At 35.7% G+C, this 15252-nt stretch overlaps 1 protein-coding gene across 1 annotated transcript; it reads right to left on the bottom strand.

The window, feature by feature from the left end:
* Positions 1-13537: 13537 nt before the first annotated feature.
* Positions 13538-15199, bottom strand: LOC143629368 (transcription factor bHLH139-like). The gene is made up of 4 exons (XM_077098661.1): positions 14894-15199; positions 14586-14810; positions 14373-14504; positions 13538-14283 (listed from the first exon to the last, which is right to left on the bottom strand). Exons 1-4 carry the CDS (start codon positions 15197-15199, stop codon positions 14188-14190), a joined length of 759 nt encoding a protein of 252 aa, XP_076954776.1. The 3' UTR covers positions 13538-14187.
* Between the last annotated feature and the right edge of the window lie 53 nt (positions 15200-15252).

The following is a 15252-nucleotide window of genomic DNA, read 5'->3' as shown; positions in this document are numbered from 1 at the left end:
GATTGAGATTCGAGTGACGAGAATCTCAATCGGTAGTTTAGACCTTTAGAAATTTAAAATGAGATCTCACTGAGAAAACGAGTAAAGTGGACAATTAATGGGCGACCAAATATCTAATATTAGTGAAACACGTTTAGAATGCGATATTTGTATTCCAATATAGGAAATCCGTCCCAATCCCGACGTATAATATGAGCATGTGAACTTGTTGAGTTGTCGGACGTAATTTATGAGTTACGGAAATTGGGTAAATTAATTAAATTAATTAGGGGTAAATCGAATGAGTTGTATTTAATTATGATAACTAATTAAATGAGTTGTAGCATCCAACTAGAAGTTCGAGCCTGTCTCTACTATTGTACCATGGTTCATATAACCCAATCAAAGTTGTGATTATGGTTATGAGTTTGTAATTAGTTATAGAGTTGTTTTGTTTTTTTTTTCTTTTTAAGATTGAGAGTTATTCAACCTAAATTCATTGTTTTTGTTTTGATGAGTTGTATCAATTCGATCTTGATAACTATCATTATTTATAACTTATTACTTAATATTTTGGCATCTTTCAAATTAAATAATTAAAAGTTTTAAGATAAACATCTGAACTGAATTTTCTTTCATTCTCAAGATATCTATAATATATATAAATGAAACCATAAAAATCATGTGTCGCGATGTGGTCGCTCCCCCTTTTTTGGAGCTACCAGATTTGCTTAGTTTTTAGTTGTAGACTTCTCATGCATTTGACCCGAATTCACGGGTATAAGTCTCATCAAACCCATATATTTCTTAAACGGGTTATAACATCTCATTAAATTAAAAAATAATCTTACTAAATATTTTATATAAAAATCTTATAAAGTAGGGATATACTAAAACTAATATCTGATTTATTTAAAAAAATATATATACTATTTATAATTAAAAAACCAATTTTGTAGTAAAAAAAAAACAAGCAGGTCTTGGGTATCATCAAACCCATATAACTTTTAAACCGGGATCTCATTTATTTCTGAAAATTTATCATCAAATAATAAATATATTATTAACTTTAATACAATAAAAAATTTTCAAAAAATAAATAAGTATTATAAATAAATAATATAAAACAAACCTCGTAATATAAAGGATATATTTAATTTATAAATTTTGATATTTCTCACAAGTTTTGAATTTGGTAGCCTAGCAACAAGGCAGTAACTGAGAAAGGGTTGAATTAGAGCGGTATTCAACCAAAATTTTCCATGTGCCGACCAACAACAAGTTTTAGCCTAACCAATTGAATCTTGACTTTTGAATAATAATAAGTTAATAACTAATGAATTATTAATTAATTAAATCAGTTTAAATCTTTTAAATGTGATATTATGTGTGGATGTTTGTGTTGGCGAACCCAACATTTTATTACCGTTATCGGTTCTTTTCGATGCATATAGACCGGTCATACTAAGTTATAGCAAGTCCTTCTAGTGTTAAATTCGTATTGTAAGATTAATTGCACGTTGATGGATCTTAATGGGCATGACCATGGGTGTCATGGTTGGTTTAGGTTACACAAAGCCACATTACATTATAACAAGTCACTCTGATACTAAAGACATGTGCATGTTAACATGTACACTAATGAGCCCTGTGTTAGAACATCAACAATGATGATGTTTCTTTTTGTAATTTTGGGATGCCTACATGGTACTTGCTTAAGTCGGACTCACCGTTTCTCTCTCTTGTACTTAAACGAGCTGTTAAGTGCTGAAACGAACTAAAACGTCGCTTAAGCGAGCTGTTAGGTACTGAAACGAACTGAAAAATCGCATAAATGAGCTGTTAGGTGCCGAAACGAACTGAAAAATCGCTTAAACGAGCTGTAACGTGTTGAAAACGCGCTGATTCGTTGGTTCAAAAAAAACTGACCCGAAACTCGTTTTGACCCGTTCCGACCTTGACCCGTTCTAACCCGAACCTCAATTTTCCGAACTTTTTTTGCAAATTTTCGAAAATTTTAAATTATATTAAAAAAAACCTATATTACCTGCTATCCAGGTAAAATATCTAGGATTGGAACAAAAATGAAAGTTCAGTGACCTGATTGGAACAAAAGTTTTTATCAGTTACCTAATTGAAATAACTTTCAAAGTTGGTTACTATTCTATGGAGTAATCCCAATCATTTCTATTTATAGGATAAACATAGCAATCGATCATTGCAACCCTTTGTGAAACGTCATGACAATTGACGCTTATAATTACCATAATTGTCAATTGACAGTTACACCACATTTGCTACTTGTTAGTTATGCCACTGATTAACAAAGTTGCTAATGATGAGCAAACTTGATATATACCAAGGACCATATTTGATACTGAAGACCACTTTTTATACAAATCATCAAAGTTAACCCATCATCGAATTCAAGCGACTTCTGTCCCTTTACCCCTAGCGGGCGTTATCTCCGACCCATTGTTTAGTGGGCTTTCCCCCTTGAACTAGATCAAAATCATAATATTGACAATTGCACATTCCATATATTTTTTTTTACTTGTTTGATGTTTGTATCATTTGGTCACTAAGTTAATCACAATTACCAAAAATAGCTAAAACCGACAACAATTAAACATCTTGTTTATGTTAATGTTCAAACGATTTGCTTTTGTTATGTCCTTGTTTAGGACAAAAATCCTTATTTTGCCGTTAGCATTATATATTTATGCAATTAAGAAAATTATGAAGTATGAACAGCTCAGTAGCTAATTAATAATAACAATATTAATAATAATGCACCTTTTGGCACATAACCTGCATACAATTAAAGAACAAGTACTTTATACAATTACAAAGAAATTAAAATATCAAACAACTCGATCTTTTTTTCTTGTATGCATGATGCATCACTTGCTTTTGAGCTTTGAAGCATGAAAGGTGTTTAGTGTTGAAGAAGCGGACTCTTTCTTGAATTTCACTGATTGCGTATCGTAACCGAACCGCGTCGACCTTTGTTGCAAGTAATCAGCATTGGGTGGCTGAAACTCCGACCTAGTGTGGCAGTGTGACGAGCCCTCTGCTGCCACAGACCCGTCCAGGAGGTGATAGCTAGCGGAGAGAGAGCGGCAGCTATTATGAACTCTATGGTTCTTCATGACTTGCATCACAAATGGTATCAGTCCTTCCATTATTTGTTGATGGTTTATGTGAGATGGTAAGTTAATGTATGATGTTTGTAGATGTGAATTTGATGAATGTTTTTGGAGAAATAAATATATCTATATATACACATGTGTGTGAAGATACATCTAGCTTTATAATATACGTAAGCACATAGCTAGTTTTTATGTTAGAATGTGATGTTTTTGTATTATGTGGACTTTTGTTGATAGGAGGTTGTTTTTGAACAAAACAAGATATTGACTCTTTGGGTTTTTTTTGGATAAGCCTAAATGCCTAATATTGTTAAGAGTGGCGACTACGGGTCTTTGGTTTTGTTCAAATTCAACATGACAGCGAACGGAGTTTTTCATATCCTATATTCGTTGGATGTTCAAGATTATTCTCAAAATGGGTCATCATGAGGCACTAACTTTATCTTAGGCCTTCTTTCGGCTCATGATGTTGGGGTTTACGCTTTTGTAGCGTCGAGGGCTCAGTCTTGGAAGCTACAGAATCACATCTTAAGGAATAGCGGAGTTGTCGACCTGGACTCAGGCTACGTGCAGGCCCTGGAATGCCTAAATGGCGCTCTCCCAGACTTTGACATTGGCGGTTTCTCTAATATGGACACCGCCCCACCAAAGCCTCAAAAAACTTTGGCGAATGCCCTTTTTGGCAAAATCGCTCAGAGCCTGGGAGAAGTTTTTGGATTGTCCCCCCGACAGAAGGCGGTTATTGAATGCTTATAAGGTCCTCATGCCCAAGATTTTCTGACCGTTATCCCGATTGATGGCTTGGGCCAAAGCATGTCTGCAGTCGAGTATAGGGCCATTCTTAAGTACCGTTTGATGGTCTCAATGTACCCAGAAGACGAAACATGTCCGATCTGCCGTAAGGCTTGCCTGAATAAATTCGGAGAGCATGCGGTTCATTGCAAGGAGATGCCTGGGTTCAAATACCGACATGATTGGGTGCGGGACGTTCTTTGGGACATCTTAAGGCGAGCTGGGATATCAGCTAAAAAGGAAGCCCCCGTAAACTTCCTTACAGACCCCACGGAAGGGAGATCCACTCTACGACCGGCAGATTTGCTCGTCTTTGGTTGGGCCGGGGGAAAACACGCTTGTGTTGACCTCACAGGGGTATCTCCCTTAGCTGGTTTGAGGGATAATGAGTTTGTAGCTGGGCAAACAATGAAAAGGGCTGAAACGAAGAAGGTGGAGAAACATGCTAAAGCCTGCGAAGAGAACCAACATGTTTTTGTCCCTCTGGCTTTTGATACATTTGGCTCCTTGGCACCGGAAGCTATCCGTTTCCTAACCAGGGTCCAACAGGTTGTGCATAGCAATGTGTCGACTCCAAAGGGGCAGGGGTATGTCTTTAGCAGGTTAGGGTTTGAAATTCAGAAAGGGGTGGCGGCGTAGCTTGTTGCCCGCCTACCTGCTATATTGATGTAATATCTATGTTTCTATATATTGTAGTTGGAACAACGAATCAAACTCCTACAATGTTTTTTTGTTCTATACCTAAAAATAGACGTTGAGTCACAACTCACAAGAACGAAAAACATGAAAAACGGTGGAGAATAATATAATGTTACTCAAAATTAACAATGGGAGTTAAGATGCGCTAGGGATTGAGTTTCGAGTGACGGGAATCCCAACTGGTAGTTTTGAAAGCTAGAAATATCTCTTATAAATTAAACATGTTTATAATACGATCAATATTAGTATTCAAATAGGGGAATGTCATGTCAAACCCGACATAATATCACCCCTTGGGTCTTTTAAAGAAATACAAGCTGTGAACTGTCATTTTTTTTGTTCATAACTAAATATCTTGACATCTTTCAGAAGTTTTAATATAAAATCTAATATTTTTTTTAAAAAAATTTCTAAATAATATTTATTATTATGTTGAAACATTCAAACGATTTATAATGAAGTGACAGGTACGCGGGCAACAAGCTGCGCCGCAATCCCCTTTTGGATAGCAAATCCAATTTAATTACAAACAATTTAATCTAATATATTAAATTTTCTTTCACTTGCAAGAAATTTAATTACAAATTTAGATGTTTCTCACACGTTTTCAAGTTAATTGACAGGCTAGCAGGGTACTGACTGGGGTAGGGTGGAATGAAAGAGGTAAAGTCTAAAGATGTAAAGTGGTATTCAGCCAATATTTTCTATGTGTGGATTAGCAAGTAGCATCTCAAGTTTTAGACTTTTAGCCCAACCGATTATATCTTGACTTTCGAATGCTGAGATGATATTTTAATTTTGTTAATAAATGTATGAATTAATTCAATCTAAACCTTTTAAACGTGGCATTTTGTATAACATAGATAATTATTTATGTTGTGTTCGATTTATTCATGCAAATTCAAACTTTGGCACTAAGGTTAGTCAAAAATGTATGCACGAAGAATCGTTAAGGCAGTCCGACCATCACATGTGCAAGTTGCGAGGACATATCCACTAACCAGCCAATTTATCATGATTTCACAATAGTAAATATATGAATACAGTTCATGCTTTACATTCATAATTATACCAATTGTCTACAAGATCTAACAAGTAAACAAATTTTTAAGGATTATGATCACTTTGGTGGGGTGGTAAGGTCGTTAAGATGTGAATTGTAAAATAGGAGGTCAATTGTTTAATCCTTGTAAAGTTTATTAAAAAAATAATAAACAAATTTAGAGGTACGTTAATATAAGGTTCGACTACAAATCAATCGTTATTGCCTATTTCCAAATTTAATTTTTTATGTTGAGGCTTCAGGCTTGTGAGCTATACAATAACTATTAGGCACTTCAGTTTATACTCAATTACATTAAATAATCATAATTTTTGGTAGACTTGTTTTATGGCTTTGATGATTTGGTTAGTTTGGATCATTCATCGAATAGAAGATAATACTATTGAAGATGCTAAATAAGTATATACCATGTTAGTGTCAAAGACCAAGACCAAAACTCAATTTCTAGACAATGAGTCACACGGCTATATATGAACCTTTCTTTGGCATAGTCCTGTAATTCAATACTTGGGGTCACAGTTATATATGGGCCCAAAACGCATAATAAAGTTGGGGCTATTTTCATAAGAAAAGTTGATTTCGATCTTATGACTTTCATCTGATCTATGCGCATCAATCGTTGATTCTAGACCATAAACCTTGTCATCGAACAATCTCAAAACCAAAATTACTTATATGTAATAGGCTACAATATTTTACGATTTGAGAGCCCGGCTTAGAGAAGTAAAGACCTAAAATCATTGCTTTATTTCACTGCCATTTGAGCCATCCCTATTGGCCACGGTCGTATGCCATACATCAACCAACTAGAATAATGTTATATTCTTTCATTCAGTAGGGGTTAATTAACCTAACTATTGTATCTAGCTAATTGTATGCAAACAAAGAACACTAAAACATGGTAGAACGCATGAGTTTCATGCTTGTAAAGAGGCAAACAAATCGATTTTTAAACAAGCACCATTTATTTAATGTGTACAATTTTTTTGGGTACATGATAATTGTAGAATCAAACAACCATATCACAGATTACAAAACAATCAAAGAATTGTTTTCTTAAAATCTAACATTATAAAAAATACACTTGCATTTAACTTAGTTTCCTTTTATCTTTGAAGAATGAAATGTGTTTGGAGTTGAAGAGGTGGAATCTTTCTTGAAGTTCATTGATTGCGTATCATAACCGAACCCTGATCTTTGCTGCAAGTAATCCGCCGTTGGTGGCTGAAAGTCCGACCTGGTGCGGCGGTGTGACGAACCCTCTACCGTCACAGACCACTCCAGGAGATGGTAGCGGGCGGAGAGAGAACGATAGCTTTTATGAACTTTGTGTTTCTTCATGGCATGCATCACAAATGGTATCAATCCTTCCATTGTTGAATTGCTGCTGGTCTTTGAAGATGGTAAATGGTAAGTATTACTTGATATGAATTAATGCTTTTTGAGTTCTATGTTACAAATTGTGTAATATATATAGGGGAAGTTTGACTTTTGACATGTAGAGTTGTTAAAATGTTAGTTTGACTTTGTGAATAGTGGGTTGTCTATGAACATAAAAAGATAAGTTACGAACTAAAAAATTGTGCGACTTACCAATTTGTAAATGCTTTTGAAACATGCTACCAACTTGTAAATGGTTGTGAAATACTATGTGATTTCCAAGTTTGACTTTGAGACCTCACTTTTTATGGATTCTCATCCTTTAACCACTAATTCATGTTATTATTGACTAATTCATGTACAATACGACAATGTTCCTTGGCCCACACTTATTAGAACATGATGATCACGGAAGGCATTGTTGCCTTGATCTTGTTACTCCTAAAATTATTATCACTTCGACATGTGATATTTGAGGAAGACGTACAACTTCTAGTATTCATCATTGAGTCCTTCCTAACACAATATAACTATGATGTATTCTAATATTCAATCGAGTACATGTTCCGTCATGTGTTAGTGTTTTGATTCTTATAAACAAAATAGTATCACCGACTGCATGATATTGGCAATTGTTTTTTGTCGGTGCCTACCGAGTACTGATGGCTTTGCGACAATATAAAGAAGCCTTAATAATATATAAAAATGCCACTTTATATCAAAATAATTAGTGGTTCAGTTATCGATTTATTTGATTGTTTGCTTATGAGATTTTTCTTTACCCCAATCGAAAATTGAACCTAATTGAATTCGAAAGGGGGTTATTATAACTATAATCAATCCAAATTTAATTCGATTATGGTTCGGTTTCGGTTAAACCGAACACGTAGATTCAAACCCTATTAATCGATCGAATTCATCCAAAACAACAACTTTTTCTGTTTTTGTTCCAGATTCGGACAACCATTTGGGTTCTGTACTACATCAAAATATTCAAACCAATGCAACATACATCCTAAAACCAAAAGTTAAAGGTCATAATAAAACATCCAAACTGACGAGCCGTTAAATAGTCTTAAACACACAAACAATCAACCATAAAATAACCATCCTATCCAAAATGAAAAATCGAAATATGGATATGGACTACTAACTACATATTAGACATGTGCTTAATAAATATCGGGTCATATTCGGTTAAATCGAACACATTGCATTAAAAAAAACTAGATCCACAAATTGAATTCGGAATACAGTTTTCAGTTATAACTAAATTGAAAATCGAAATATTAATTCGGATTAATCGGTTTGTCCGGTTACATATACAATTCGGTTTTCTTCTTTTTGGTTCTCAGTTTTTTTCCGGTTTTTGGTTTTTCTAAACACCGCATATGTCGATTACGGGGCATCTCACTCCAGTGACTCCCCCCAAAATGGCAAAATATCCAAAATCTTCATTAATAGGCACGGTGGAATAAAATAGGCAAAATATCCAAGCGCGTGCCTTGTAAAAAATGGTTGATAATAATGTATTAGTTTAACAAGCTAGGATTAATTTATTAAAATGTCATTAGAAAATAAGGGGATGGTTCATGTACATTTTGATCTTAACATGAGTACGTATGAAATAATGTCAATTTATTTAAAAAAGCGAGCGTAAGAAACAATACTAACTACAATACCAATCTACATAAACAATGACTTATAATAACAAAGAAAAGAACCTAAAAACTACAAAAAAAAATCAAAATCAAGAACAATATAATAACAGCATATACCAGCAAATACTTATAACAGCAAAAGAAAACATCTAATAATAACAACAAAATATAAATAAACAAATACTTATAACGTCTCATAATCGAAAATTAGCAAATATGAACAAAAAATAGCAGCAAACACCTATAAAAATAAACCTAATCATAACAACAAATTGGTTCTCATCATTTTCGTGTTAAGAATAAAATGTATTTGATCTTGTTTCTAGAAAATAAATTGAAGAAACTAATGTCAACTCACATGCTAAATCATTTATATCTATCACTTAACTTAGATAACTACTTATTACTATTATTTAATAAGTTCAATTATTTGTTCTATTTTGAAAGTTTTTAAAACTAATTTTTACTTGAATTTTTGATTGATTAAAACATGATCAACCTCATTACTGTAACATCCTAAAATTTATAATGTTGAATAAAGAAAGTTATGTTAGTGATTTCGCGTTTTAATTATTAATATCGAGTAGGAGCGGGTCATGGACTCGGATTATTTGAGATAGGATAAATGAGAATGGGATTTCAGGGATATAAATACCCCCAAAATCCCAAAATATCTCATTTCTCACCAAACTCCACACACACTCCACACACTCCTCAAAACACACACATACTAACCGATCAAGATTCGAAGCCGAGACCCGAGATTTTGTTGATAGATCTGAGTTGGTAAGGTAAGAACAAATCCACCAAAGCTTATAGTACTGAAAATGGTTAGGATTTGATGGGTTAACCGGACCCGAAACCCAAACTGCCCAAATCGGACCCCTAAAACGTCGATTTTAGGCCGATTTGATGGTTGGGATTTGTAGGCGCCGATCATACGATTCCGTGGGTATCAAAATCGAGTTATTTGGCTAAGAAACGAAGGATTTATGGGCAAACAGATCTGCAGCGCGATAACTTCGCCTGCAAGATTAAGTTCGCCTGATGAACTTCGCCTTCAAGCGTAACTTCGCCTTCAAGCATAACTTCGCCTAAGGATAACTTCGCCTACGGCCAAGTTCGCCTAAGGTATAACTTCGCCTGAAGCCAAGTTCGCCTAAGGTTTAACTTCGCCTGAAGCCAAGTTCGCCTAAGGTTTAACTTCGCCTGAAGCGAAGTTCGTTTATAAAATAAATTAAAAACCTAATGGAAAATGTGTTAAGGCAATTATCGAAAATAAAATTTTTCCAAGCTGACCTGGCAGCTTAACCCCAGCCAGGGGCTCTGCCCCTTGGACCCCGCTAGGGGCTGCCGCCCCTAGAACCCCGCTGCCAGGGGCGCTGCCCCCGGACCCCCGTTCGTTGTGGGTCATATATAGATAGAAATACAAAACGAGTAGTAGTAGTTAATTGATATGTGTAAATATTATACAGTTAGCCGAGCCCAGTTAAAGAAAGGAATTACGATCAACGGCGAGCGTAACAGGATCCGGGTGAGTTTCTAGCCCCATTCCTTGTTATGTTTTCGGGGCTGTGTGCATACTTGATGTGTTGTTAATACATTTATCCTAAGTGATAAGTGTATGCCATATGTGATATATGTGATATGTATGAATGATTGCTTGATGGTACGTGAACGATCTTCGGATATTGCACGTACTGTCAGGTTGTAACGTTATAAATATGGTAAGTATGTTATGTATGAACGATTGCTTGATGGTACGTGAACGATCTTCGGATATTGCACGTACTGTCAGGTTGTAACGTTATAAATATGGTAAGTATGATATGTATGAATGATTGCTTGATGGTACATGAACGATCTTCGGATATTGCACGTACTGTCAGGTTGTAACGTTATAAATATGGTAAGTATGATATGTATGAACGATTGCTTGATGGTACGTGAACGATCTTCGGATATTGCACGTACTGTCAGGTTGTAACGTTATAAATATGGCAAGTATGATATGTATCTTTATGTGTATGAACGTAATAAAGTTAATAAAAGAAGGAAATGACGGTTGTATGGTTGTATGGTTACGAAAAGGGTACCGAGCCCTAATAATACTCGAGGTATGATGTATGGTTGTATGGTAACGAAGAGGGAATCGAACCCTACTAATATTCGAAAACAAGGGACCAGACCCTAATAATATCTGTGATGTTAGGGACCAGACCCTAATAATATCTGTGATGTTAGGGACCAGACCCTAATAATATCTGTGATGTTAGGGACCAGACCCTTATAATATCTGTGATGTTAGGGACCAGACCCTTATAATATCTGTGATGTTAGGGACCAGACCCTTATAATATCTGTGATGTTAGGGACCAGACCCTTATAATATCTGTGAGGTTATAGGGCGAAAGGCTCTTTAAAACGTATGATTATGAATGTAAAGAAAGTATGTAAGTAAGAAAGAAAGTATGTAAGTAAGAATGAAGGCATGAGTACTTATGTGTGTATGAAAGAAAGTTATGAGGTTAAGTACGTATGTATGTAATAAGGTATTGTATGATTAACTAGAACTCACTCAGCGTAGCTGACTTTTAGTATGCACTCAGGTGAGTAGGTTGAGACAGCTGGCTTGAGTGGAGGACACATGGCAGAAGACTAAAGCCTGGCATCTGAAGATCTGATATGTTTTATAAGTTATGTTTTGATTTTGAAAGACAAGAGGAATGTTTTAAGACATGATTATGAATCGATATGTAATGTTTTATGAAAGTTTTATATTCCGCGTAAAGTTTTTAATTAACTCTGATATTTAGAACTGTGTTTATGAGTAAATCCAACACGAAAGTAGGGTTACCGGTAACGGGGCCTTACAAGTTGGTATCAGAGCAAAGTTCGAGAGATTTAAGCATCCTACATGCTTAGACTCGAACAGAGAATGTGATTTAAGTAAGAAAAGAAAGAAGATGCCAGTTCAAGAATGCCATGTGTCGCTCAAGCAAGATCAGTAAAGGTGAAAGGTATGATTAAATGATATACGTTAATGAGAAAGAAAAGATATGAGAATGGTACGGATAGGAATAATTGATTGTTTGAATTGACTAACTACTTAAGTAGAACCAGCACAAATAGACTCATAAAAGGAAGTGTATAGGACACGGAAAGTAACGTGATCAGCTAATCACAACTGGCCACTGTTATTACCTGTTAGCCTTACTATCCTTGTACTAGATAGTTCCTTGAGTGATGATGTTTGTGTTTTCCCCTTTAGAATACTAATGGCTGGAGATGGAGAATTTGTTGAAACTGGGGGTCGCACTGGACGTCGTGGCAGGCCTCGTCTTGTCCGGCAACCTTCGGTAGAAGAAGCTTCCCACACCGAAGATGAAGGAAGCGCAGCTGGAGGAGACCAGAACAACAACGAAGAAGTTCAACTTAGCCCCGCAGTTCAAGCAGCCATCGTTCAGGCTGTAGTTGCTGCTGTGAAGAACCTGAATCCCGAAGGATCTGCTGGAAGCCGTGAGCGAACTGCTGAAGGGGCGGGTGGTGATGGTAGAAAGGATGGGGAAGGTGAAAGAGGGGCCTCGAGTGGGGATAAGTCTGTGAAAGTCGATGATAGGAGAGGAGGACAAGGTGGGTGCAGCTATAAGTCCTTCAAAGGTTGTGACCCGCCTAAGCTGACTGGTTTAGGAGACGCAATCGCTACTCTCCAGTGGATAACCGCTATGGACAAGGTTATCCGCATTAGCGAATGCCGTCCCGACCAAGCTGTGGGTTATGCTACTCAGTCATTCGTAGATGAGGCTATGTATTGGTGGGAGAGTGTGGAGCAGAGGAAGACCCGTGAAGAGATCAAAGAGATGAAGTGGGAAGATTTGAAAGAGTTGGTAATGAAGAAGTTCTGTGCGGATGCCGAGGTTGAAAGAACCGAGGTTGAAAGAACGGAGATGAAGTTCCAGAAAGTAGGGTTACCGGTAACGGGGCCTTACAATTACCCCTTAACAAATTTGAAGCATATATATAAAAGAAAAGAATAACTAGATAGTGATTTTTGCATAAAAAGTATGGAAAGTAATATATGGACCTCTTAATCAAATAACATCGAGCGTATTTCTCTTTAACATAGGTATGATATTGTTATATTTATTTTTATATATACAAAGTGACTTTTTAAAGACGGAATACATTGTTCAATATAATTGTGTTGCTATGTTATTCACACACGGTTTTGTTTTCTCATTTTAACAATGTGGGTACGTATGCTGCTAACGAATTAACATAGTGAGGTTATGTCTCCAAATCTCCTCGTCCATAAAACCATCTATGCATATGTTTATATTAATTGATGTCGTTATTATTAGACAAAGTTATGTAAAAAATATAATTATGTTATATAGAATATATTTGTTATCAATTTTTATTTGTGTTGTATGTTACAATAAAAATATGAAAAATATGTTATAGTTTAGTTGAATAAGAATACATAAGTGCGAAGATGAGGGTAGCTGAGATAAGAATGTTGAGGTGATGTGTGGGCACGCAAGGATGGGTCGGATAACATATGGGGGTTTTTGAAAAATTGTGTGTGTGGGGGGGTTGGGGGGGGGGGGGGGGGGGTTGACAATGTGACATGTAGCTCTGATAAGATTATGGAGGGGAATTTGAGAGTTAGCTGAAGGCCCAAGTACGTACTATGAAAGCGTTGACAGTGGAGGGAAGGAGGAACATAGTCATGCCCATGTTTACATTGAATGGGCGTATTAGACATGATTCGATAGACTTGCACCTCATAGAGGGCATGGTCGATCGAGGATAAGAGCTTATGGTTAGGAAGTGTACATATTGGTTTTTATATATTCTTACATTTGCTTTGCCTTAGTTTTGCTTTGATGAAGAGTTAGGAAGTAGAGCGTATAGGTGCTCTAAAGGGTTCGTGAATCGTTTCTAGTTCACTTGTGTTATGCTCGCTTAGCTGTCAATATATATGCTTTCACATTACCTTTGTTACTAATAGGGTACCGCTATTTATTAACATTTATTATTTTCTTATTCCAATTCTCTTGGCTACACTTTATATTATTTGTTTTATCTAGTTTATCACACCCGGAGATTTTTTTGGAGCTAAGGGTCTCTCACCAGGATTAGCCTCTCTATCATCTTGAACAAAGGGACCCTACCTAAGATGCTAACTCGTGATATAACTCGAAACAAAATGAGTATGTCGATGTAACTCGTGTTTGTGATGATAATACAAGGTATCGTCGAATATTTACATGAATGTACAATCGCTTCCGACTGAAAAGAGAAACCCCTCTCACTTCATGCCTGAGTTTCAAGCATACAAACATCTTTTGATGAAATTATTCCTTTTTCACACACCAAAAAAAAATAGTAATAAAAGAATACTCATTCAAGAAAAATGTGCCAGCTGAGGTTAGGCCTTAGGATAGTCAAATGTTCATCATCTTGGTGATGGAATTGTTAAGTCATGAAGCCCAATGTCCATTCCATTGTATGCAATTGGAGCATACATCCATAGATCATCAGAGCTCAATAGCTGCAAACATCATTAAGTTTCTTGTTCAACATAATTCCTCTAAAATCCAAATTTATTTAGAATAATTGTTTTTTTTTATGTTTTCTAACCTTAATTTGGAGCTGCAAGAATTTCACATAGTTTACAGCCTCATCAAGCATTGTGCTAATATCAACCTTTGTACCATTAGGGACAAGTTTCTGTAATATTCTTAACCATTCATTAATCCGTTCTCTTCTTTTCTGAAAAAAGACAGAATTAACCAGTTTCATTGATGAGTTCTATATCATCAAACACGAAATATTAATTGTAATATTATTTACCCGTGCATAGACACTTTGTGGATCGGTTGCTGACCCCCTATTTGCTTTTGTCTTTCCTTTTGATGTTTTTGAACTTATACTTGAATCTTGATTGCACTCACCATCAGATCCATAAATTTTAATAATTTGCCCAAAATCCGCGTCATGGTCACCTTCATCTTCATTGCTTTTATAACCAAGTTTTTGACTTTTTCGACACTTAATCTTTTCCCTGTTCTCATCAACCTAAAAAGAATATAAAAAACTTCGGATAAAACTTAAGCACATTACACATATATGGCTATATACTTGCAGCATGTTTAGCTTACATCTGCCATGCTACAAGACCGTTTCCTAGAACTTGCAGACAATAATTCACTTAAATCACAAGAAATATAGTCTTGTGACAGACAATGTGGGTTGATTTTGGTGTCATCTGACAAATAAACCGAAGTTTCATCAACTTCGTTAGTGTTCATGATTAGTTCTTCATGTGGACAAAATGTAGACGTGTTTAATGAGTCATTAGGCGAAGAGAAATTATTAAGCAATTGTGCCATAAAATTGGCTTCTTCAGCAACATTTACTCCACTAAACGAGTTCCATTCTCCTAAGAGGGCATTCACAGATTCCATGTTTCTTGGTGAAAGAAATCGATATTTGTAAATGAAGTTGATTGATGTTTGCA

This window comes from Bidens hawaiensis, unplaced genomic scaffold (assembly GCF_021521415.1).
Source record: "Bidens hawaiensis isolate Kalapana, Puna unplaced genomic scaffold, B.hawaiensis_p1.1 tig00005195_1, whole genome shotgun sequence".
NCBI classification, from domain to species: domain Eukaryota; kingdom Viridiplantae; phylum Streptophyta; class Magnoliopsida; order Asterales; family Asteraceae; genus Bidens; species Bidens hawaiensis.
The sequence above is the reverse complement of the archived record's forward strand: the minus strand, read 5'-3'. Positions and strand labels throughout refer to the sequence as shown.

Coding starts and splice junctions, on each gene's coding strand:
- LOC143629368 (XM_077098661.1), bottom strand. CDS start 15,199: ATGGAATCTGTGAATGCCCTCTTAGGAGAATGGAACTCGTTTAGTGGA. Junction 14,505..14,585: donor CACAAAGTGTCTATGCACGG/GTAAATAATATT, acceptor GTCTTTTTTCAG/AAAAGAAGAGAACGGATTAA. Junction 14,284..14,372: donor TCTTGCAGCTCCAAATTAAG/GTTAGAAAACAT, acceptor TGATGTTTGCAG/CTATTGAGCTCTGATGATCT.